The 26,644-nt window shown below is 39.3% G+C and overlaps 1 protein-coding gene and 1 long non-coding RNA gene across 6 annotated transcripts in view; one reads left to right on the forward strand and one right to left on the reverse strand.

Annotated features, from left to right (window-relative positions):
* Nucleotides 1–26,644, forward strand: part of trpm6 (transient receptor potential cation channel, subfamily M, member 6) — a 79,352-nt gene that overhangs the window by 46,771 nt on the left and 5,937 nt on the right. For both annotated transcript variants that reach the window (XM_059025563.1, XM_059025567.1), the window contains 12 exons: nucleotides 4,011–4,125; nucleotides 6,513–6,712; nucleotides 7,075–7,207; nucleotides 9,918–11,044; nucleotides 11,548–11,660; nucleotides 12,007–12,124; nucleotides 12,921–13,000; nucleotides 14,620–14,678; nucleotides 15,108–15,133; nucleotides 15,532–15,573; nucleotides 21,539–21,604; nucleotides 26,304–26,590. In XM_059025563.1, coding sequence (XP_058881546.1) covers nucleotides 4,011–4,125; nucleotides 6,513–6,712; nucleotides 7,075–7,207; nucleotides 9,918–11,044; nucleotides 11,548–11,660; nucleotides 12,007–12,124; nucleotides 12,921–13,000; nucleotides 14,620–14,678; nucleotides 15,108–15,133; nucleotides 15,532–15,573; nucleotides 21,539–21,604; nucleotides 26,304–26,590 — 2,366 coding nt within the window. The remainder of the gene's footprint in view (nucleotides 1–4,010; nucleotides 4,126–6,512; nucleotides 6,713–7,074; nucleotides 7,208–9,917; nucleotides 11,045–11,547; nucleotides 11,661–12,006; nucleotides 12,125–12,920; nucleotides 13,001–14,619; nucleotides 14,679–15,107; nucleotides 15,134–15,531; nucleotides 15,574–21,538; nucleotides 21,605–26,303; nucleotides 26,591–26,644) is intronic.
* LOC131737306 (uncharacterized) lies at nucleotides 10,882–26,419 on the reverse strand. 4 transcript variants are annotated; one of them, XR_009328921.1, is made up of 5 exons: nucleotides 26,350–26,419; nucleotides 12,428–12,454; nucleotides 11,983–12,052; nucleotides 11,659–11,707; nucleotides 10,882–11,004 (listed from the first exon to the last, which is right to left on the reverse strand). It is a non-coding gene; the product is annotated as an uncharacterized LOC131737306 (long non-coding RNA). The 4 variants fall into 4 exon arrangements; XR_009328923.1 differs by lacking the exon at nucleotides 26,350–26,419 and adding an exon at nucleotides 12,573–12,728; XR_009328919.1 differs by lacking the exon at nucleotides 26,350–26,419 and adding an exon at nucleotides 12,573–12,728 and having other exon boundaries at nucleotides 11,983–12,071.

The following is a 26,644-nucleotide window of genomic DNA, read 5'->3' on the forward strand; positions in this document are numbered from 1 at the left end:
AGGTTTAATGGATGCTTACTGTTTTTACAACTATGACATTTTCTTTTTTGTGTTTCAAAGGAATACATCATACCCTCTGTGCTTAATCTACTGTATATACCGTATTCCTTCGAATTTAAGACACTCTCAAATTTTATTTTTTCCTCAACTTGAGGAAAAAATAAAAAATCTAATTAAGACGCTGTGGCAGGATAGCAGCAGAGGGAAGACTCAGAGACAGAAAGTGCAGTGAAACCAAAATATTTTAATTAACAAAACACAAATAAAAAGGCACGATGGCCAACCAAAAAGACAAACACAAAACAGGCTTTAAACAAACCCAAAAAAACCCCACTCACTCTCTCTCTCTCTAACACACGTCTTCTCTCAGTTACAAACACTCACCCTACTAACAAACACTCTCCTCCTAACATACCCAACCACTCCCTTTTATACAGGTGCCTGGGCTAATTGGGCAATTCACACCTCATTAGCCCAGGCACATTCCACACATTCCTCACACATAAATTCACTGAACCACACCCCAAACTCACTCACATCCACTCTAAACAATACAAAAAACACAGAACCACCACAAAATAGGCTGCACCCCATCACACACCTCCCCTCCTTGTGTGCAGCACAACATGGCCTAAATGGCCACCTCCCCCCTCAGTCTCAAAGTCCCGGAAGAGGGGGAAGCACAGTGTCCATGGGGGTGGCCATGGTGGGAGGTCCGGCACCCCCCAATTCTTCGTGGCCGGCAGCTCCCTCTTCCGGGGCTCCCGTCACACACTATCCTGCCGCAAACGTGCGGCTGGGGGAGCTGGTCTCCTGACCTCGCCCCCCTTCTTCATGGCCGACATTTCCCCTCCGTGGGGCTTCGACCACACGATCTCCGGCAGCAAAACTGCTGCGAGGGGAACTGGTCTCCTGATCTCCCCCCCTTTCTTCATGGCCGGCAGCTCCCCTCCGCGGGGCTCCGGCCACAGTGTAGCGACCCCAGGCGAAGCAGGACCCTCAACGACCCCAGGCGAAGCAGGATCCCTGGCGACCCCAGGCGAAGCAGGATCCCTGGCGACCCCAGGCAAAGCAGGATCCCTGGCGACCCCAGGCGACGGCAGCAGCAGCGGACCCTCGGGAGGTGACGGCAGCAGCAGCGGACCCTCGGGAGGCGACGGCAGCAGCAGCGGACCCTCGGGAGGCGACGGCAGCAGCAGCAGACCCTCGGGAGGCGACGGCAGCAGCAGCAGACCCTCGGGAGGCGACGGCAGCAGCAGCGGACCCTCGGGAGGCGACGGCAGCAGCAGCGGACCCTCGGGAGGTGGTGGTGGAGGCAGAGGCAGCTCCTGCTCCTCTCCCTCAGGTGGTGGAGGCAGAGGCAGCTCCTGCTCCTCTCCCTCGGGTGGTGGTGGTGGAGGCAGAGGCAGCTCCTGCTCCTCTCCCTCGGGTGGTGGAGGCAGAGGCAGCTCCTGCTCCTCTCCCTCGGGTGGTGGTGGTGGAGGCAGAGGCAGCTCCTGCTCCTCTCCCTCGGGTGGTGGTGGTGGAGGCAGAGGCAGCTCCTGCTCCTCTCCCTCGGGTGGTGGTGGTGGAGGCAGAGGCAGCTCCTGCTCCTCTCCCTCGGGTGGTGGTGGTGGAGGCAGAGGCAGCTCCTGCTCCTCTCCCTCGGGTGGTGGTGGAGGCAGAGGCAGCTCCTGCTCCTCTCCCTCGGGTGGTGGCGGCGGGAACAGCAGCTCGTCTCCCTCCGGTGGTGCTGCTGGCTCCTCCGACAGCGGGGGTAGGGCTGGTGGCGCTGCCGGCTCCTCCGACAGCGGGGGTAGGGCTGGTGGCGCTGCCGGCTCCTCCGACAGCGGGGGTAGGGCTGGTGGCGCTGCCGGCTCCTCCGACAGCGGGGGTAGGGCTGGTGGCGGGCGTCTCCGCTGGGCTCCCTTTAGCAGCAAAAACAGCGGCTGCTGTGGAGCCTGAGCTTCACACCCTCGTCCCTCCCAAAAAAAAATAGGGGTTTGGGCTTTCAGCTTCTCCCCTCCGGACACAGGACGCACTGGCTCCTCCCCTCCGGACACAGGAGGCACTGGCTCCTCCCCTCCGGACCGTGGACGCACCGACTCCTCCCTCTCGGGCCGTGGACGCACCGACTCCTCCCTCTCGGGCCGTGGACGCACCGACTCCTCCCTCTCGGGCCGTGGACGCACCGACTCCTCCCTCTCGGGCCGTGGACGCACCGACTCCTCCCTCTCGGGCCGTGGACGCACCGACTCCTCCCTCTCGGGCCGTGGACGCACCGACTCCTCCCTCTCGGGCTGTGGACGTTCGGGCTCCTCCCTCTCGGGCTGTGGACGTTCGGGCTCCTCCCACTCGGGCTGTGGATGTTCGGGCTCCTCCCACTCGGGCTGTGGACGTTCGGGCTCCTCCCACTCACTCAGGCTGTGGACGTTCGGGCTCCTCCCACTCGGGCTGTGGACGTTCGGGCTCCTCCCACTCTGGCTGTTGCAGCGGCAGCTCCTCCTCCTCATACTGGGTGGGGCAGATGGCCACTGTGTGTCCATATGCCCCACAGCCGGGGCACAACTCTGCCGCGAGCCCTTTTAAAAATAGCTCCCAGCTGTCATCTGCCTCCTCCTGGGCCAGCTCCATTTTCCTCCACCTCATCCTCTCTTTTAAACAAAACAAAAAAACTGCACTTCCACTCTGAGTCTCCAGGGGGCGCTATCCCACTTCTGACACCAACCTGTGGCAGGATAGCAGCAGAGGGAAGACTCAGAGACAGAAAGTGCAGTGAAACCAAAATATTTTAATTAACAAAACACAAATAAAAAGGCACGATGGCCAACCAAAAAGACAAACACAAAACAGGCTTTAAACAAACCCCAAAATACCCCACTCACTCTCTCTCTAACACACGTCTTCTCTCAGTTACAAACACTCACCCTACTAACAAACACTCTCCTCCTAACATACCCAACCACTCCCTTTTATACAGGTGCCTGGGCTAATTGGGCAATTCGCACCTCATTAGCCCAGGCACATTCCACACATTCCTCACACATAAATTCACTGAACCACACCCCAAACTTACTCACATCCACTCTAAACAATACAAAAAACACAGAACCACCACAAAATAGGCTGCACCCCATCACAGACGCATTTACAAAGATGCATTTACTCATAAAAAAATGACGTATGGAGGCAGTCTGCTGTCACACAGAGCATTACAGTTATGTGCTGCTTCTCATTTTCAGTTATGATTACTCACACATGTTTTTATCCCTTTTTGTGAACTATGGTATTGCTTAGCAAGTAGAAAAATACAGCGTGTTATTAGAACTGAGCTTAATAATGAAACGCTGCTGCTGTGGTAAACAGGAAGACTTGCCCAGAGCTGAGTTGATTGGGAGGTCCTGATTGGCCGGGGGGTGTGCCTGGGGAGCCTACACCTGATTGACGCAGCAGCTCCAGTTGGAGACTACTGCACCACAGTCATGGCTACACATGCGTGTGCTGAGCGAAAGCTTGTTTTGTTTATATCGAGGAGGAGAGCGTCCTCTCCACAAGATAACTACTACAGAACCCTTCTGCTGCCAGTCAGTCACGTTGCTGTTTGTGTACTCGAGCACTCACATCTTTTGTTGGCAATTTTAGTACATGCATCACTATACTGTAATCGAATTTAAGATGCAGGCCATTTTTTCGAAGAAAAAATTGGTTAAAAAGGTGCATCTTAAATTTGAAGAAATGCGGTACATTTGTCTGTTTATTAGCCCATTATATATGTTCTTAATCTATTACTGTGTCTGCACTCAGGAATATTGGGCATGGTTAATAAAGTCACAACCATAGTTTACCTTTGGGACTGCCTCTTAGCAAGCCTAAGCAAGGGGTAATTTCTAGGGGCCAGTATTAAAATGACCACTAAGGCTGAGCACCCTGATTCACTGAATTTGTCATAGATTTTCTTGCTCAGAGACCCTAAGATAAATTATGCTGGAGGCTGGTGACCAAAATGTACTAAGATAATTTGTTTCTAACAGCCTGTGAAGAGGATACAGACTGCCCACCTGGATCTTTTCTGACCCCATTTCTGCAGGCAGTGTATCTCTTTGTTCAATACATCATACTGGTCAATCTGCTCATTGCTGTCTTCAAGTAAGTTATACCATATTTTCAAACAGCATAAGCCTTTTTTGTATGGTACCATGTAATATACCATGAATTTATCATGCTCCATATGGTTAACCACATTTATTTTTTTAATATTTTGACATACTTATCTGTGATTTTATGTTACTGTTCTTTGCTACAGTTTGTTATACTTTAACCATGGTACTGAATACTTCAGTAAACTTGTAAAGAATTAGGGTTTCAGATGGTAACCACCATCCTCAGTAATAAAAAAAATATATATATATACAGACGTGCTCAAATTTGTTGGTACCCCTCCACAAAAAACGAAGAATGCACAATTTTCTCTGAAATAACTTGAAACTGACAAAAGTAATTTGCATCCACCATTGTTTATTCCATATTTAATAGAAATCAGACTTTGCTTTTGATTTTTTATTCAACATAATATTGTAAATAATAAAACAAATGAAAATGGCATGGACAAAAATGATGGGACCGCTAACCTAATATTTTGTTGCACAACCTTTAGAGGCAATCACTGCAATCAAACTTTTTCTGTAGCTCTCATTGAGACTTCTGCACCTGTTAAAAGGTAGTTTGGCCCACTCTTCCTGTGCAAACTGCTCCAGCTGAATCAGGTTTGATGGGTGCCTTCTCCAGACTGCAAGTTTCAGCTCTTTCCATAGATGTTCGGTAGGATTCAGATCAGGACTCATAGAAGGCCACTTCAGAATAGTCCAGTGTTTTGTTCTTATCCATTCTTGGGTGCTTTTAGCTGTGTGTTTTGGGTCATTATCCTGTTGGAGGACCCATGACCTGTGACTGAGACAGAGCTTTCTGACACTGGGCAGTACGTTTCACTCCAGAATGCCTTGATAGTCTTGAGATTTCATTGTGCCCTGCACAGATTCAAGGCACCCTGTGCCAGGCGCAGCAAAGCAGCCCCAAAACATAACCAAGCCTCCTCCATGTTTCACTGTAGGTATGGTGTTCTTTTCTTTGAAAGCTTCATTTTTTCATCTGTGAACATCGAGCTGATGTGACTTGCCAAAAAGCTCCAGTTTTGACTCATCTGTCCAAAGGACTGTCTCCCAGAAGGATTGTGGCTTGTCAATATGCATTTTAGCAAATTCCAGTCTGGCTTTTTTATGTTTTTCTGTCAAAAGTGGAATCCTCCTGGGTCTTCTTCCATGGAGCCCACTTTCGCTCAAAAAAGCGACAGATGGTGCGATCAGAAACTGACGTTCCTTCACCTTGGAGTTCAGCTTGTATCTCTTTGGCAGTTATCCTTGGTTCTTTTTCTACCATTCGCACTATCCTTCTGTTCAGTCTGGGGTCGATTTTCCTCTTGCGGCCATGCCCAGGGAGGTTGGCTACAGTTCCATGGACCTTAAACTTCTTAATAATATTTGCAACTGTTGTCACAGGAACATCAAGCTGCTTGGAGATGGTCTTGTAGCATTTACCTTTACCATGCTTGTCTATTATTTTCTTTCTGATCTCCTCAGACAACTCTCTCCTTTGCTTTCTCTGGTCCATGTTCAGTGTGGTGCACACAATGATACCAAACAGCACAGTGACTACTTTTCTCCATTTAAATAGGCTGAATGACTGATTACAAGATTGGAGACATGTGTGATACTAATTAAAGAAACTAATTAGTTTGAAATATCACTATAATCCAATTATTTCAATGAGCTGTAAGGGTACCAACAAATTTGAGCACGTCTGTATATATATATATATATATATATATATATATATATATATATATATATATATATATGATTAGCGATTAAATATGCAATTAAAACCAAGATAAACTGAGATTCTTTTTTAATCTCAAAATTAATAGCAATTAATGTTTTTTAATTGCTTGACAGCCCTAATATATATATATATATATATATATATATATATATATATATATATATATATATATACCAACTTCCATCTACAGCCCTTATCGTTCATCATTTGTTTGGTCCCACTCCTCCCCTGCCTCCACCTTGCAGCGTGCCCTGTCTAGGGGGAAGGTGGCCTCAAGTCCAAGCCACCTGTCCTGCCCACTGGCTTAGTTTCATCTAATTCATATAGTTAGTTGATTATAGTTTTGCCAGCGTAGGGTCCGCTATTGAGCTCCAATGGGCAAGGCCATATGGGCAAGGCCAAATTCAAATAACAAATCATTTACGGGAATGTTTAGTTGTTAATTCAATAAATCATTCATTTCATTCCATTGGTGGGTGTCTCCTTTCTGAATTAGTGTGTTTTTTGTTGTTGTATAATAATATATAAAACATGTTAAAATGCACATATAATAGTCTTTAAATAATGTAAAACAAAATAGTATTGAGATGTGCAGTTTGTGATTTGTTTGCTAACAACCCCTTTTTCTAATGTGACAGCAATGTGTACAATGATATGAAGTTAATCTCCAGCAAACTGTGGAAGTATAACCGCTACCGTTACATCATGACCTATCACGAGAAGCCCTGGCTGCCTCCTCCCTTCATCATCTTAAGTCATATAACGCTATATATCAGCCACCTGTATCGACACCAAGCAAATAACGAGCTCGACCAAGAAAAAGATGATGTTGGTTTAAGTAAGTTAAAGTGTCTTTGATTTAATTACAATACTACTTTAAGATTTTATTATATTTAGTATTGAAGTAAAGGTGAACAGTACAACCTCTTTTATCAAAACTAATGGGGTGTTCATAATGTCATTTTCTACAGATGATCAAATTAATATTCTTTTCTTTAAATTATATTCCCAAATCAATCTTCAGAACACTATAGCTTAAAGTATGTTGTTCAGTAATGGATGTGTAAATACACTGTTTAGCATATTTCTTCTGACAATATGACTGGGGACTTTTTTGATATCATATTTTTTCTACAAATAAGTTCACTATATTTATCGTGCTAATCTTAACACACTGTAATATTGTTTTCTTCTGCAAAGAGCTTTACTTGAGCAAAGAGGAACTGAAGAAGCTGCATGACTTTGAAGAAAAGTGTGTGATAAAGTACTTTTATGAAAAGAATGAAAATCTCCATTCAAGCCATACTGAAAGAATAAAAGTTACAACAGAAAGGTAGGGTGTCCAGATACTTTAAGATCACATTAGGCACAGTACTCTGATGTTTCAAATGTAAATTAAAATGTTGAAGAACTAATGGAACCTAATAAATTGGTGCTAGTATTTTTATCCAAAAGTTGAAAAAATGTTTATCAAGTTGCAAACAACATTTTTTAAAAAAAAATGAAGTAAGCTGCTTACAAGTTTGTTGAGACTTGTCTAAAGGGTTTGTAATGTTTGCGATTCTGAGCTTCCCAGCCCTGGAGTTGGTAGAATTGCTGCTGTGATGTATCTTTTCTAGGTTTCAGGCAGTGGTGCTTTTTTGTGGGCTCAATCATATTTTCATATTAGATTTATACAAAATATACATTTTTGAGTCATTATCGATTTTATGTTCAATATTTAAGAACATGTATTTTTTATGTAAATGCTATGTATAACCATTATGGGGTACTGTGATGCTATGAAATTGACCTATTTTAATGGTTTCTTATAAGCCAGTCTTATTGCTTTCATAATCCCAGAGTTATGTTGGTGTGAAGCATAATAACATATTGTGGCGGTGGCGTGTGGTGGGTTCTTAGCGGCGGTAATGAAGACACTACTAGGAATTATTTTTGGCTCTTAAAAGTGCTGTTTAACATTTGCTCTTTCAGAAAATGGATTTAGCTCCTTTACACTCCCCAGCAACAACAACCCTTTGCAGAGCGCAGGCTGTGTTTATGTAGGCTCATGGTTAATGCTCACTGGCTGAGGTTACAGTAACTAATTTACATAATCCCCCCACCATTCACACATCACAGCACACACGCAGGGGCGACACACACACACAACAGGCGGCAGAGACATTCACAAAAAATAACAGGCAGCAACAGCTCATACACACACAACAATAAAATAACAGCATTTCAACAGTAAAAATTAACAGACCTACCCACAGAAACGATAATCCCATTCCCCCGCAAGTTCAACACAGAACACACAAAGTCCCAGTCCTTGTTCTCGTTTGACCCGATGCTACAATATTATTAAACACAAAAGACTACGTTTCACTTGACGTTAAGACACACTGCTTAACTGGTACAGTAGGTGGGTTCACTTTAGACAACATGTGTAGTCACCACTGGCCAGGTCAGTTCAGGTCTAAAACCAGAACAACCATGGTTGTTTTCATGTTGTCATAGAATTATATGTGAATTAAAAAAGCTAATTAGAATAGTTGGAATATTAACACATCTGGAGTGAGACAAGTTATTTATTGTGTACTTTTCTAAGTATACAGATATTTACAACTGTCATAACTATTTCAGCTTTTTTCTTTCTTTTTTTGGTGGACTGTGGTGTTTGATATGCTGGAAAAGAAATTTGATGTATGTGTGGTATACTAATGTACAGAACCCCTAAAGGTCTTAAAAATTAAATGGGAGGCTACTATCTCGTGTGCATGACTTACTATAATACCTTGTGCTCACGAGATAGTAAGTCATGTGCAAGAGATAGTCACCTCCCTTTTTAATTTACACCATGTCCCTTTAGGGTTTCAGTAGTAATGAGATCATTGAAAGGAGACAAATTACACAAGCATTTTCCAACCAATCAATCCATTAACTTTATAGATATTTCTTATCCATTCATGACAATTACTCTTCTAAACTTCTGAAGGATATGTATTAGGCTGTTTTAGAGAACTTTTGAATCCCCAGCAACCCACTGATGACTACACGTTGTCTGACGTGAACCCAACTACTGTACCAGTTAAGCAGTGTGTGCTGGAAAGCCTTGTCAAAACATGGGTCAGGTAAGGGCGCAGTGGCAGCCTTACCTGACAATTTCCCGTCTTTTTAGGAATTGTCAGCTCTTACCGTCAAGTAAAACATTGTTTTTTGTGTTTAATATCCATTGTTTTTTCACTGGAAGGCTGATTTTAAAACATGATATTTATATGTAATGGAAAGCAGATCTCTCAATTTAGATTGCAGTCCTCTCTGTATATCTTAAAGGAAGTTTTTGGTTTGCTGTTTATTTTTTATTTGTGGTGCAACTTTTGTACAAGAAAAATTATCTACTATTATAAACAAACATTCCCAAGTAGGACCACATTTTAGATACATTATACACATGTACATAGACTTCTAATACATAAAACACATTACTATTATGAGGCTATTACATTTTTAACAATTTTTAAAAATATGAATACTTTGGTACATTTATATTAGGCTAGCTATTTGATTATTATAACATCCTTTTACATACTATATATCTAACAAAATCACTGTTTTTTGTAGAGGTACTTTGGATAAACATATCTTCAATACGGGTGCTCACGACCAAGCTCTTGTTTTCTAAAGGATTCATGAAAACAGTAAAGACCAGCCATTAATAGTATGAAAACTGTTTTTGAAATGTAGAGCATAGAGGTGTTTATGAATTAAAATATTGCAGAGTTGAAAAATGGGATCATGTTTCTGACCTTGGTGCTTCTTTTGTTCTTGGAAGAATGGTGTTGCGTACACACACCCTCAGTGTGTTTTCTAGACTGTTACAAATATAAAGTATAAATATATATTATAATACTTGCATTGTATAAAAGACAGCTGCACCTTATAAGGGATGGAAGTATTATATCTGACCAGTACCATTCAATGGTTCATAAACTCTGAACACGTTTTAAAACATGTTGTCTGTTTACTTTATATATGTTTCCATTTTCTGAATGTTACAGAGCTGAAGAAATGTTCATGCAGTTAAAAGAGGTCACCGAGAAAGTCTGCTTCATCAAGGAGTCCTTGCAGTCTCTGGACAGTCAGCTAGGGCATCTTCAGGACCTCTCTGCCCTGACTGTCGACACTCTGACGGTCATGTCTGCAGTGGACAACTTGAAAGTGGAAGAAGCCTTGTTGGCCCACAAGAAGCATGGCTCCTGTAGAAAGCTGCCTCACAGCTGGAGCAACCCAAAGCTGGTGGATAACTTCCATGAAGAAATCACAAAGAAGTACAACTACTACAGCAGCCCACCCTCCCTGCTTCGAAACCTGGCACAGAGTCAGCAGCCTTCACAGTGCTATGATCCAGAAGATAAAGAAGAGGAGGTATTGGAGTCTCAAACAGCCATAGAGCTCAAATGCCATCAGCTGGGAATGGAAAAAGAGATGGATACTTCCAGTGTGTTATCTGACCCTCAGTCTACTCAGAGGTGTGGTCAATTCCTGCTGGTGCCGTCCCAAGCAGTCTGCATGAATGTGTCACTCCCATACACACCTACTAGATGTGGTACCCAGGCCGAGATAAGCACTTGCAGCACACCTACCCAGCTGATCTTTCAGAAATCATCCACTTCTGTCAAAGACCCAGTAGACTATCATGGGAAAAGCTGGGACTCCATGGTTCAGCTGCAACGGGACAAGTATAACCATGGGGCTGACAAGCAACTGCTTAGTCCTCAATCTTCCACCGAGGTCAGTCATATGTCCCTGCTGTCAGACACTCACAGTGAAGGAAGTTCTGGTGGGTACGTCAACTTGGCTTTCAGTGAGGGCAATGAACCTGGAATATTCAATCAGGTTCAAAGAAGGCAGGGGAGGATGTGCATTCATTCAGAGTACAATACAGACTGTAACTGCACCTGCAGCAAATTTAGAAAAGTCCAGATCAGGGAGTCTGATTCTTTCTCCTACAACTGTGACCGCTCTGGAAACAGCACTGAGAGTTTAGAGTCTGGGCCCAAGCGGTGGCGAAGCTCTGCCCTGTTCTTAATCAACCCCTTGAGAAGGAACAGCTGGTCATGCTGCAGAAGCAACAGTGTCAGGTCACTGAGAGAAGACAAGTTGAGTAGAACAAGCAAAATTAAAGGTAAAAAGGGCACTCTATGCTTATAAAATTTTACCACTGTAATTTTGCTGTTTCCCCATGCTTTTTCCATAGTTATACTATGCATTTACCATAGTTTACCATGTTTTTTAATATGCTTTAAACCAATACCTATATGTGCTTTTACAAAGCTTACCTATGATTTAACATGCTTTTACTATGCTTTATTACACATTACCATGCTTATAAGGGTAGTGCTGAAACAATCTGTGGTTTCTGACATGACTCTTCATATTAAAGTTAAAAAAGTATTGATATAGTATACTCAGTTGTTGAATTTTTAGATAGACAAGTATCCAATTCATGAAAATTACAGTACATCTTAATTTGACTGTGTTGTCTTGTGCATGGAAAACAGTTAACTGGCAAAAATCCTTCAACAGGCTCAAACAGTTTTTCAAAAGAGAGGTAATAGGGAATTAGACCAGTTATGCCATTGTCACCTGTACATTTGATAATTTAGACATATTTGGTTTTTTTTATAGATTTTGCAAAATCATCAGAACTCTACCAAACTGTGAGGTTCAAAAGAAAACCACAGAGTCGTTACCAAAAGTCTACAAAGCAACAAAAGAAAACTGCAGAGCTATACATACCAGTAAGTGAAGCAATACTACCGCTCTGGGCTGCTGAACAAAAGATAACCTGTAAAAACATATAGCTTGTATATTGTTTCTATGTTTATTGTCACCTACCCATGGACTTCAATAAAGTATATTCTGCCTTTTTGTGGCTTTCTGGAGAACAGCATTACTCACTATTATTTATAGAATTTAGAATTACACTTTGAATTCATACACAATTAATAATGCCTTATACTTGAAAAGTGTCCTTATAATGAAGTTAAAAAAGGGTTAATTACATACACAAAAATACTTGAATTGGCTTTTTCACACTAGTATCAGAAAATGTTGCATTACCTGCCTGTCCTCTTTTTTATTCAGATGGCAACTGTTGATGGATCTTCTCATGTGAGCTCTGAGTCTGCACCTACAACCAGCCAGAGTTGCTGTGAGGAGTTGAATAGGAACCGGTTTACTGTATCCAGCTTCAAACAACTAAGTAAGTCTACAGAACCCATTTCCTCTTGACCCCACCCCCAGCTGTAGGTTCAAGTTCCATTTCTATTTCTGTACAGGACTGGTATGATGCTTTCCAGAATGGGGATGTATGTTATTCAGACTCCAGAAAGTGGTTTGTCAAGCATTTTTATGTAGTGTTAGAGCCCATTTGAATTTGTTTTAGTGGAATAAATGTTGAGCATCAATCAGGGCCTAAATATGAGGTTAGCTCATATTCCTTATGCAAGAGGTTCTAAAGGTGACACTACACAATTCACAGCATATAACAGTGTGGCAGACTGACCGGGGTAAGGAGACTCAGAGTCAGGATCTGCAGGGAAAATAAAAGACTTTTAATTAAACAAAATACACAAAACAAAAGGCACAATGGCCAACCAAAAAAGACAAACACAGGCTCGAAACAAACTATACCAAAAATAACCACTCACTCTCTCATACAGGTCTTCTCACTCTCACAAACACTCACCAACTAACATACCCAACCACTCCCTTTTATACAGGTGCCTGGGCTAATTGGGCAATTCGCACCTCATTAGCCCAGGCACATTCCTCACACAAACTCACTGAACCACACCCCAAACTCACTCTAAACAATACAAAAACCACAAAACCACCACAAAACCACCACAAAATAGGCTGCACCCCATCACAAACAGAATAAGAAAGTTTGATTTAATTTAAACCCAACACGTTATGTTCATTATTATGTTCTTTATAACTGTTTAATATTTTGTCAAATGTATCTTTCATTCATTAATCTATTCATTGATTTGCAGGTTTAGAACACATTAGTTTACTACACCAGAAGCTTCAGAATCAAGAAAATAATTTGATCTCACTGCAGTCCTGTGAATTTGTAAGTTTGCCATGTCAGGTATCATGCTGAAAATGTGCACTATTGCCCCATTGCCATCTACGCATGGATATATATATATATATATATATATATATATATATATATATATATATATATATATATATATGATCCAGGGCTGGCAATGGAACATGAAACAAGTAATGTGGTTAGTTGAGCAAGGTTTCAGTTGTCCGTATATTGTAAGGATATGTACAGTTGGAGCCTTGTCACATAGAAATCCCTGCGTTGCCTCACATAATTTGCAGTACTGGTACCATTAACCATTTTGTGTACAGTTACAGAAGATACTGAACCACCCCAAAAAAATCCCCAAATTAGTAAGGAGATTTGTATGAAGAACAGTTAAATCAACTGGAAAATAGCAAAATGGAAAAACATACCAAAAAATCTGTGGAAAATGCATATATTAAGAAAATCTTAATGAAAAACTAAGGGATTTCTAAGGAAATATAATAAATGCCCAAGGAAAAGAATATACAATTTCAAGCTACATTAGTCTCAGAGTTGGAATAGAACACTGTCTAAATGAAAACAAAATTGGGGAATCTATCAATATACACACTCACTCCAACTTCGTCACTTTAAATAATGTCTTATTAGTGATTTGTAAACGCTACAGAAAAACAAAATAATACACTTCTCCACAGTATCTAACCCTCTCCGACACAGACCTTGAAAAATTAACAAAATCCAAGACTGCATTGAATTTATTATTTTTCTTCACGTCCCTCCGTTCTGCTGAAACAACAGTGTCTTGCACTGAGAGAAAAAACTCGGTTGTATTTCTGGAAGGAGATTCCGCTCACTAATCAACACATCATATCCAAGCGCCATAAAACTCTGTGTGTGTTGCATTCATGTTGCTTCTTTTTGTTTGGCCTCCTCCTCCCCTGCCACCACCTTGCAGCGTGCTTTGTCTTTGTGGGGAGGTGGTCCTACAAGCCACTTCCTATGCGTGGCACTACACTACATGATGTTTTCGCTAGTCTGTCAATATTGTGGATAGCTGTCAGCACCCACGGACAAGGTGTCCAGCCAAATTCATTATCATCATTAATTTGTCTGTTCAATTGCAATTTAAATCATCCACATTGCGGATCTCCCTACTGAATAATTCATTGCTGTTTCACACTGCCTGGTGGATTTTTTCAATGGCAATGTACTATTCAACACATGAAAAATAAATATGTACTTATTTTTTGCATGTTTCAATTAAATGAATGTACTCAGCTTAATTTAGTGTGTAGTTCAAAGTTATAAATGGCACTACTTTTTTGGTCCCTTTATTGGCGTAAGGATATTTAATTTAAAAAAAACTACATTTTATTGCCCTAAAAATGATTTCTGCTTTTTTTGTTTTTCAAATGCACTGCATGACCTGGATTATAAATGCAATAAAGCCCTTCAGAGTGTCTGTATACATCGAATATATGTTCTTCTCGGGGGTTACAGGCACTCAGCTTCACCTTGCTGTACAACACCGTGCTGTACAACACCCCAAGGTGTCCATATATTGGACGTATATGGACACCCTGTCGGACCTTATTGCATACATATATATGTTATGTTTTGTATTTCTTTATTTGCAAATATTGTAGGAGCAGACTGATGGTACTGGATGGTACAGCAGGAAAAACAATCTTAGCAGAAAATCCTCGTAAGTGATGAATAGACTACTTGCTTTTAAATATTTTCTTAATTTGGATACTGTATACATGTAATTTATGATTGCTGTTCTCTTTTTCATCAGGTTTTCTCTTACCATATACTGATAGTAGTAAATGTTATGCCAATACTGTGTGATTTTGGTTTACTGTTTATAGTGATGACTTTTAGATGTCATATTCGTATGCAGCTGACTTCTTCCTCTCTCTGTCACCAGCATGTATAACAGTTATGGTCAACAACACTACGACTGGTCAGATGCTCACTAATAGCAAGTCCTCCTTTTCAGGCTTATTCTCATCTATGTTCTTGCATGGCAAACAGCACTGAAATGTTAAATGACAGAGAGTAAAATATGTCTTTAGTTTAACACATGTCTTTTTAGTGACTGGTTTTTATTATTCATTTATGTTGTGCATAGGGAACAAAGTACAAGTGGGATTGAAGGTGAGTCTGTTTATTCTTTTAAACACTTTTTTGCATACCAATCAATTTATGATGCTTAGTAGTCAAACATTTTTGACTACAATGTACTGCACATTGTAAACCTCGGCCAAGAAACATAACTTAAAAACACATTTTAAAAAGGTCCTCATACATAACATTTAATATACTGTACTCTGCAGCGGTCATTGCATGTAGATAACTAGCCTTGTCTTTTGTAAGTGCACCACTTTCGCCATGGTCAATTATCTAGCAGGTAATGACCGACAGTAATGCGAAAGTATGTTTCGTTGAGGTGGCAGAACTGTTATAAATGGAAAATGTTTACTTTACTTTATTTTTATGTTATGTTGGTTCATAAGATTACAGAAAATAAAAATTATAGTTATTTATCTTTTCAGGAATAAATGCCTCTTCTCAAGACCTGAACCATCACTATTCAGGTAAACGCTGAAGTATTAAGATACAAATCCAGATTTCTGAAGGTTAGGTGTTACTGTTTTAGTATGAAGTGGACAACAGTATTTGCATTACTTGCCTATGAGTATTCCTACTGGAAATGTACACATTTGAATTGCAATTTTGAATGTGATTTTCATGTAATATACAATTACTTCAGTAATACAATTGAAACAAAATGGCACCACATTTGTAATACAATATTCTTAGCCTGCTAATGCATTTGAAATATGTTAAATCATGTATATAACATATTGCAAATATACCTTTATGACAATTAAAATGCCAATTCATCACAATATGAATGCATTTCTAAAGGCATTGTAAATACAATGTTAATACGAGATCAACATATTAGCACCACATTGATATTGGTATTATATCAGCCTGTAACTGTATATGTATGCCAGTGTAATCACAATAATAATATATTCCTACTTATATTTAAAATAGAATATCACTACAATATAAACATATTGGCATGAGATTGATATTACAATATTATCAACCTATCAAAGTATTTTGATTTAAGTAAACTATCGATAGTAATACAGTTCTACATGTATTTAAAAACAAATGTCAATACAACTTAAATGCAATTGCATTACACTGAAATTGCAATTGTAAGAGTCTATCATTGTATTATGATTTCAATAAGATTGCATGTCCATGCAATATAAATATAATGTAATGCAATTAAAATTGCTATTGTATCAACATGCCGATGTATTTTTATTTCAGTGAGATCACAATATAAATATACACTTAAGCATATTCAAAACTAAATGTCAGTGCAATTTAAATAGAATGTAATCACATACTTGTATTACATTGATAATAAATTATAAAGATGCAATAATTGTATTTATAATATATTTAAATAATTGCACAGAAGTCATATACATTGTATATAAGAAAGTGTATCACTAATAACCACAACACATTTCATTGAAGTTATCTTTAAATTATCCAGCATTATTACTATATAGGCACACACATATTATGTCAAATCATATTTTATTTAGTTGTTATAGTTGTTACCTGTTTTCAAACCTACAACTCCAGCAATTATGAGCAAACGTCTTACCTGTTACACCACAAACCAAGAGATCAGAAAATGTTTGTTTGGACATTGATTAGAAGCTGACCACCTGCTTTAATTAGGGACAACGTCACAGGTCTGGTATTTCAAATAACTTGTATAACCCATTGTTGAGATGGGAAAGGAGAAGGGATTGTAGCATTCTGTGGCCTGTGGTCCGGACCACTCAGCGCTGTGACGTCATAGTGGTTCGGACCACTGCATCTCCAGCTGTTGCTGTTATGTTAGCTTTTAATTTCACTTAGCTTTTAAAGTCCACTGGGGGTGGCTATATTAATTATTTGCATTTGATTCTAATATAAGTTGTGTGCAGCCTGCATGATAACATTATACACAGTGAGTGGCTTGCGTAGGAGTCTATTATATTACTATATTCCAATCATTCCAGACACCAGTGCAACAAACTCTTGTAGCAATGAATTGTGTACCATTGTTAAAAAAACAAAAGGGACACATTTGTTAGGCTATATAAAGTATGTTAGATGGATGACAGATTCCTAACTCTAAACTCAGTCCCGTTGTTTTCAACCCGATATATTCGCTGAGTGCAATATTTGTTGTTAGACATATACATTGGAACGTATTAGTAATTACTGGAAGTTACATATCAGTGAATCCAACAATGAGTAGCCATAAAGAAAAACAAAAATATCAAACAGTAATATAGAGTAACTATGGCAGAAAAATATGAAACAGTAATATAGACCTGTAGTACTTTGTATTTAATCACATCCTGATGTAACTATCACTATTTAAACATATCCTGATGTAACTATCACTATTACCTCCTGTATTATTGAATTGTGGTTTGTCAAACTTGTACTTTACTTGAACTAAAGTTATTGTATTTCTTGCTCTTATTGTATTACTTGTATTGTAACGCTTGAAATGTTTTTGCTTATGATTGTAAGTCGCCCTGGATAAGGGCGTCTGCTAAGAAATAAATAATAATAATAATAATAATAATAATAATAGAGTAACTATGGCAGCCGCTGCGTAGTAGTTAATAATACAATAATATATGATCTTAACTATAGCTACGGCTTATTTTACCATTTTTACTTTTTAGCATTTTAAATATTTTTAAATATTTTAAACCAGTACTCTTATGTCTATTATCATTACCATTGATGATAATCCTTTATTTTTTTACTGCTGATTGTTATTTTATTATTTCTACTTTTTAAAAAAAAAATGCATATCGTACACTTTCTGGGTCAGTATTTTTATGGAGTGGTGTCCAATCTACTTAATCACTTAAGAATGAAAATACTTTTTTTTAAAAAATTTTTTAAACATTTATAATGTTTTAATAATTAGTCATAATTTATTATACAATCCTTCTGGACTTTGGATTTTTTAAATTGTGAATTAACTACCAAAATGTTCAAAGGGGGAAAACTTATGACACTGGATCACTCGGATGACAATCGATAAATTCTAAATATTTCAATTTAGCAGCAGACATACAGTACTGCTGCACTCCTTGTGTTTGTGTAGAAAAATAAAACTGTGGACTGGAGTAGAGGAGCCTCCCTTCCCACCTTCCTATATATCCATCTGATCAGATCAGTCCCGAGAAAAGCAGGGGAGTATAAATATTGATATTTTAAAACTGTATTTTGATTATTAGAGCGCATATATTCATAAACAGACTGACCATAATAATAATAACACGTGTCAATGCCTTCATACTTATTTATTTTTTAGTAGCCTATATAAAATAACCTGGACAAAGTATTAAGTTATTGACAGTTGTAATAATTATATCAGCAAACACACATATAAAAAATCCTTAATGTGTTTGTAAATGGGAAAGGAATGGTATTGGGTGGGTGTTTGGAAATGGTTTAAAAATACAATAAAAAGGGTTGGTGGGTAAAGGATAAGGAACAATACTGAATCTTATTGAACTATGAAAATTAAAAGGCTATTCTGATTGAGGGAAGGCAGAATGAATACATTAACTTAGTCTTTGTTTATTGTTTTATTTACACGTTCAATATTTCCAAAAACTTGAGCATTCATTCATTGCCATTCATAAAACATTTTTCAATCGGCTACATTTAAAATTATAAACCCAGTATTGATGGCGGATTCCCCCTTGGGCAGAAGAAAGCCATCAACACCAGGCTTGTAATTTGCAATAAGCAGGTGGGTCAAAGTCTTGATTGGTCCAGGATGACTTCAGAAGATGTAATGGGCCTACCCGCACACTATCCATTAGCTCAAAAAATATTAAAACACGATGCAGACAGTTCAACATTCCGATCGGCAAGATCGAAACATTCAACTGTTTTCACATTCTTATAGAATCCAGCATGTGTCTGCTGCTAGTTCTGTGGAATACTTTCTAAATTAACAATAATAAAAAAACACTATCTTCTAGAATGTGCTGCATTATTCAGTTTATTTCGCATTATCCCACGAATATCAGCCACCGGGATCATTGGAAACTTTTGACAAACATAACCTGTCCAAAAAAAAAAAAATGTTGTAGTAAATACACATATACAGCACTAGAAACAAATCTGAAAAGCTATACACCTACAAGTAATGGCTTTGAGGATATCCTGATTTAGTGCAGGTTTAGGCATTTTCCTCATTCCTGCCCAAGATCATCGAATGGGATGCTTGCTGCTCCTTTGTAAAGAAGGCATCCCTTAAATCATTCTTTAGCTTCCTGTAATCGGTGTGGGTGCACAGTCTCAGTCGTTTTTTTTTAAAATTGAGATTTGAGAGTCTGTATCCAGCATCACGCACAGTAATGCAGATAGTGTTAGTGGGTTACTCTAAGTTTTCCCAACTACTTCCCAGGTATTACCATTACAGACATTTAGCAGACGGCAACTTACGAGGCTTATCAAGCAATAAAATAAATAACAACTAACTTCATCATTAACAAATGCAGCCACACAGTGAACATTAAAAATCCAAAAAATATGCAAGCACATTTGAGAGGACAGTATAGAAATGATAGAAAAGTTTAGCAGTTCACATACCACATCTTCGGATAGGGAGTGTGACATGGAGTGTGACATTTCTAAAGTAGTTTTGTAATATCCCAATTATAGGCCTTACTTACAGTAAACCCTGGAGTTTTTCAATAGCCTTCTCAAATCTTAAGATACATATTGGAAGATCTGGAATGACACACGTAAATATTTGCATTAGCGAAACAAATTGACCACAACATACAATATCTATAAAATCAATTTAGCTTTTACAGATTGAAGTAACTGCTGAAGGTGTGAGATATCCTTTTTCAAAGACTTGTTCTCTTCAAGCAGTACCCGGTTTTGGTCGAAAGAATGGTGAGGATTTTCCAGAGAGGACTGCTGAATGAATTAGAAATAAGTAACTATATTCAGCATTTTAGAGCTATTCTTTTTTCTATATAGAACTCACACAGCACCCACATTATTTTGTATTTTGGCTTGTTTGTCCTTTGTTTTATGGCTTGCTCATTCGAAAATTCCAAGAAAGACCGCACTTCTTTTTATAGTGCTCTGATAGAGTAACGAATGCAGCTGTCTGTGTTTTTAAGGTAATTAAATCAAATTTAAATGCAATTGCATAGTTGTGACCTACGTTTTTTTTTAGGAGTGATTTTAGTTATATTGTTTGAGGGTTATGGGTTTGCAGATTTGTTTGAGGATTTTGTAATATATACGATAAGATGGCAGAAGAATTCATAAGTTCATCAATATCTATTTATTGCACAGCTGCACAGACATAAAGTAATTTTAATATACAAACACAGTTGCACATTCAAAGTACCTTACTCATTTGTTTATGTGGCAGCCGGGTCTTTCATTAACTTGCACGGGTGTTACAGAATAACACTTGTAGGTGTTATTTTATTCATTTATTTGTATGGTATGCTTTGCATGGTCTTAAAAGTCTTTTGACTATTTTTATACCTAATAGCGCTTTAAGACTTTTCGTCGTGTTTTATTAGGGCAAATCCCATTTTTAATAGGCTGCTATCTTCGTCAGCTTCGATAAGTGTTTTTCTTATTACATGTATACTCGTTTTACGGTAATGGTATTGTGTAAACTACTAAGCTACTTTCTCTACTTCAGTTTTGTTATTTATTTAAATTTTTTTGTGTAAGGTTTTATTAATTGTGGACTTTCACTGGAAGATGTATATTGAGAGTTAGAAATGCAGAAATGTGGGTATCATCAATGTCTACAGTACGTGGGAACTGTCAATCAAAATTGTCTATATCAGATGTACAATGCAGCATAATATAGTCTGATGCACTTATTGCATGTATCTGTGAAAAACAAATCATATATTATACCTGTTAAGTAGGTTTTGTGTTTGTTTGGATGTTTCAATGTATTCAGTATTTGTGTAGCCTACTGCAATGTAATATGTTAATGAAAATACAGGTAAGCTCCTGAATGAAATTCAAATATACTTTCATAATTGATTTAACATAACGTGAGTTTAATACATTTTTTAACATGCTTCATCATGTTTTAATATGTTTTTAATGTGACTGTTCTTGAGTATGTATTTTAAGCACAGTTCTTAAGGTTTATTTCAAATACATAAATGGATTAAAACACATTAAAACACATTTAAATATATTATTATAGCAATTATTGAAAATATGTCACAATTAAAACATGTACATTTCCAGTAGGGATAGGCTAATGCTTCCATGGTAAAATACAGTCTTAGTAATTCCTAGTTTTCCAAATAAATAATCAGCATTGGACAAGCATAAAGCGGATACATTATTTATTTGGAATATATGACAAGAAGTATTCTACCAGGGTGAAATAAAGTTATACATCTACAACTTAGTAAAATTGACCTGTCTTTGTTGCAGCTGTTGAAAGAAACAACTTGATGAGACTTTCACAAACTATACCATTTACTCCAATTCATCTTTTTGGTGAGTACTGGTACCAACATTGCTGCTTTATTTTGGGTCACTGAAGGTGAAGTCTACAAAGTTGATCAAGTCAATGTTGTGCTACTTCCCGGTAACTTTGCAAAATTCATCTCCTGATCACTCGTTTTATCACCAAACTCCTCAATAATGCGATCCAAGTCATTATTTTATTACTATAACATCTAAAAAAAGCTCTGCAAATGTCTGTGATGTTCTTTGAGCGCTGGATGCAGAAGCAGCTATCTTGTTTGTTTATGTCCGTGTTATCTATGTGGTGTCGGGGCTATCTGTATTCATGAGATACGCCCCTTTTTTCAGCTTCTCTCGGCTCCTATCGGTCTCACTCGGCCATTGAATCGTTTTCTCGGCTAGAGACCTGTTTTTTACGTCTTTTTGATGACGGAGCGGAAAGGAAAAATTGCAATGTCGGACCAGGTCCGACATAGGACCGCAAAGGGTTAAATGACACAAACCAGCCATTGCAGAACCGGAGGCGGACTGGCAGACCAGCTAGAACAAGGTGCTGTTTTTATTGTGAGCAAAGAAATCCTGATGGCAAGTGTGAGCACTCCTAGTGAGACTGGGTTGATGTGACGTCATAATTCCTAAATGTAAACATTTCAGTTGAGCATTTAGATGGTGCTTGAACCCAATGAAGAAGCTTGTCCACAAGGGTTAGAAGTTAAAGAACAACTTATCCAACTTCTGCCAGAAAGCAACTTGTGTGCTATACTGACAGCAGAAAATACAACAGACAATGACAACACGCTCCAGAATAGAACAGTGTTAGGCCAGTTATAAGCTATTGCTGTTGCCCATCCTGTAGAAATCATACCAGCACTTTAAAAGCAAACCTCACACCAGTCAGAGCCAACTACATTCACACAAACTGAGGGGAAGCCCTGCAGTAGGAAGCACTGCTGTCGGACACGCCAGTAGACCTCAGTCATCTTTCAACAGCGCAGCAGCAGATCATTTGCCAAATGTTTAGAAAAGAGTGCAAAGCCTTTGCTAAAGATGATTGGGACACCGGGTGCATTCCTGGGGATTCAACTTAAAGACAGCATCCTCGTCAAAAAAGACATACAATGCCATTTTGAGACCTTTATACCAGGAACTTAAGAACTATATCCAGGACCTGCTCAATTGAGGGTGGATTCAGATATCATACTCCTCATATTCATCACCAGTCATTTGTGTCAGAAAAAAAGGATGGTGGACTTTGTCTATGTGTAGACTGCAGGCAGCTCAATCAGAAAACACTTCTTGATTGTCATCCCATCCCTAGAATCCAATAAATCCTGGAAAATCTAGTGGGTAACTCTTGGTTTACTGTGCAAGAGCAAGGCAAGGCTAATCACCAGGGGTTCATTTTATGGAATAAAATTAAGACCTACAAAATGTGACTTTTTCAAACAAGAAGTTTGCTACGTGTCTTCTCTGAATATGGATATAGCATAAACCCAAGAGACATTGCTGCTGTCCAAGCACTGAAAACTGAAAAACCTGCAACTGTAAGAGAAGTGAGAAAGCTGAGTGGCTTCCTGAGCTATTATAGAGGTTACATTCCAGAAATTTCAAGAGTTGCTAAGCCTCTATGAGCTTTTATCAAATCCCAGCAGGGGAGGGGTAAGGAGGAAGAGCTCAAGAGGGAAAACAGAAGGCAAGCGATCATCCCAGCCACTACCATCCCAACAAGTAGAATGGACAGAGGCACCAGGACACATTAGAGAGGATAGTGGAAGCTCTGACGAGCCCACCTGTGATGGCGTATCCTGATTTTGAAAAACCATTTGTGCTGCATGTTGATGCTTCAGAAGAAGGCCTGGGAGCAGTCCTGTCTCAGAGGCAAGAGGGAGTATTGCAAGTTGTTGCTTACGGATACCGAACCTTGACTCCGGCAGAAAATAATTCTAGACTTCATTCAGGGAAGCTTGAATTCTTGGCTTTAAAATGGGCCACCACTGAATGTTTTCAGGACTACCTCTTCTATGCTCCTCACTTCAAAGCATATAGCAACAACAACCTGTTGATGTATATAATGAAGCCAGCCAAGCTAAACACGACAGGTCATCGCTGGCTGACAGAGCTAGCAGATTATCGCTCCACCTTGAAGTACTGTCCTGGAACTGTCAATAGAGATGCTGACTTTTTATCAAGGAGGCCTACAAAAATTGAAGAGCTGATGACAGAGTGTATGCAAGAGTGCCAACCTAATACCCTTGCTGTAATGGGAGAAGCACTTAAAGCTCAGCAAAGAGGTGAGGTTGACTGGATCTCTGCTGTGTCGTGTGATTTTGCCACTCTGGTAGAAACCGTATGTGGATGTGCAACTACAGCCCAACTACTGATGGCAGAAGACATCAGAGATGCACAGAACGAAGACCCAGTCATCAGTAGAGTGCTGACCCTAAACCTACAGAACAACACTCTGAGAAATAAAGAAAGGCTAAAAGAACCTGCACCAGTAAGACATCTGCTGAGAGAATGGCCTCGTTTACAAGTGGACGAGAGTGGAATACTTCGTCGAAAAACAACATCAAGACTTCAATTAGTCATGCCTAAGAAGAATAAGATGGTAGTCTTCAAGCAACTTATTGAGGAGATGGGACACTTGGGAGCTGATAGGATGGTTGCTTTATTGGCCAAAAATGAGGGAAGTAATTGAGCACTACATAACTAGAGTGTGTAGATGTTGAAAACAGAAGAAGCCAAACCAAATAACAAGAACAGAGTACTGTAACCACTGCACCCTTCGAGATGATCTCAACTGATTACCTTCACCTTGAAAGAAGCAATAGTGGATATGAGTATATCTTAGTCATTGTAGATCCTTTTACTAAGTTTGTTCAGGCCTATGCAACCCCAAACAAATCTGGAAAGACTGCTGCCCAGAAAATATTTGATGACTTAATTCTGAGATCCATCATGACCTGGGAAGGGAATTTGAAAATTAACTCTTCAGAAAACTACAAGAATACAGTGGGATACTTCACTCAAGGACAACCCCCTATCACCCCCAAGGAAACCAAGCGGAATGTTTCAATCGGACACTGCTGAGCATGTTGCGGACACTGGAAGAAGTCCAGAAGCCAAACTGGAAGGATTTCCTCAATAAAGTGCTCCATGTCTATAATTCTACAGTCCATGTGGCAACTGGCTTTTCTCCATTTCTTCTGCTCTTTGGCCAAGAATCAAAGTTACTGATTCACTTGATTTTTCCAAAAAAAGAACAAAAGGAAAGGTAGTCCCATGAAAGTTATACATAGAAGTGGAAGACCTCTATACAGGAAGCCTATAAAGTCATGTCCAAAAACTTAAGAAAATCATCAGCACAAGGACACAAGTATTAAAATCAGCGAATTTGGAGTTCAGTTCTGGAACCAAATCATGTGCTAGTGACCATGAAAATTCTGAAAGTTCTGATGAGGAACCTTGTGGTTTCTTCATAACAGCACCTAGAACTGTTACAAGAGAATGAACCAATTTGGATCCCGAAGCAGAGGAATTCCAACCTGGAATGGAGGAAAATACTTTTCAGCCATTCAGACAACAGGTGGTGGAGCACTCTGAAGATGTTCAGCCTGAGGAAGAGGAATAAAATGTGAATCACTACAATCAGTCAGAAGAATCTGATAGTAATGAAGAAGAGCAGAAAGTCGAACCCATGAGGAACAGACAGTCCACACAAGCGTGACAACCACGGTGGCTGTACACCTACGATCACCAAGGGGAACCTACCTACCGACCTGCTAACCAGAGAGTGCACAGTGTGAATGTGGGAACTGCGATACACCTGTTTTGGGCTCCCCAGGGACACCACACATGACTGGTAGCTTCTTCATGGTAGAATAGACCAAAGACTCAGATACTGTTTTTTTCTGTTTGTTTGTTCTTGTTAAAAAAAAAAGTTAATATGCTTAAAATTGTTCAAAAATAGCTTCCATGCATTCTTTATATTATGCTAGTTTGGTTGCACTTGCTATACTAGAGTTCGACATATAAAGATGCATTGTAATGGAGCACTGTGCCTTTAATAAATTAATTAAGTCGAGTACAAAAGAGCATACGCAAGTGTTAACAGAGATTGCAAAAGAAAGAAAGAAAAGAAAATATAGGTAAAAAGCAAAAGCTTTACCATCACGGAAAGGGACACTGCTCCATAGAAAGCTCTCATGAATAGAAAAAAAATGCTGTTTGGATGTAAAGAAATGATATGCCTTGTTTTATCAAACCAAAATAAAGTTGCAACAAAGAGTAGAAAACTGACTTGTGAGTGTTTCTTTTAAGGGTGCAACACAATAATATGCTAACCCATAGTGATAAAACATAAATCAGTCATCTTTGTGTGGGATAGCATTTTGTTGCTACAAGACTTACAAAAGTACTGTGGGATAGCATGTTACTGATATTGTTATTATTTTTAAAATCTCAATTTTAAATGAAATTTGGGTTACCATATTTTGCCCGGATTCCTTCATTTAATTTTATCAACAGTAAATAATGTATACTATCTGAAACACCCTAACCCATCATTCCTTAATAATATACAGTCATTTGTTTCAGGTGTCATCAAATGAGTAAAAGTGAAGCCACACTTGCATTACAAATGACAACAAGAAAGCACTGCACAGTGTTAAAATGTTATCAGTATAGATATTGATTTGGTTGTTCTAATTTTCTTCCCACTGTTTTATAGCTGGAGAGGAGGTGACTATTTACAGATTAGAGGAGAGCTCACCCACCAGTCTGGACAAGAGCGTGTCCTCCTGGTCCCAGCATGGCCTTGCTGCTATGATCCAGCCCCTGTCTCGCGAGGAAATGGGCGGCGGTCTTCGGAAGGCCATGAAGGCGGCCTGCACCTGGTCTGAGGGAGATGTGCTCAAGCCAGGGGAAGTTTACATCATCAAATCTTTTCTGCCAGAGGTGGTCAAGACGTGGCAGAAGATATTCAAGGAAGGGACTGTGCTTCACCTATGCCTGAGGGTAAGAACCTGTCCTGCCAAACATCACTAAAACAGGGTTAATCGTTCCTGCAAC

Source organism: Acipenser ruthenus, chromosome 1 (assembly GCF_902713425.1).
Source record: "Acipenser ruthenus chromosome 1, fAciRut3.2 maternal haplotype, whole genome shotgun sequence".
Taxonomy (NCBI): Eukaryota; Metazoa; Chordata; class Actinopteri; order Acipenseriformes; family Acipenseridae; genus Acipenser; species Acipenser ruthenus.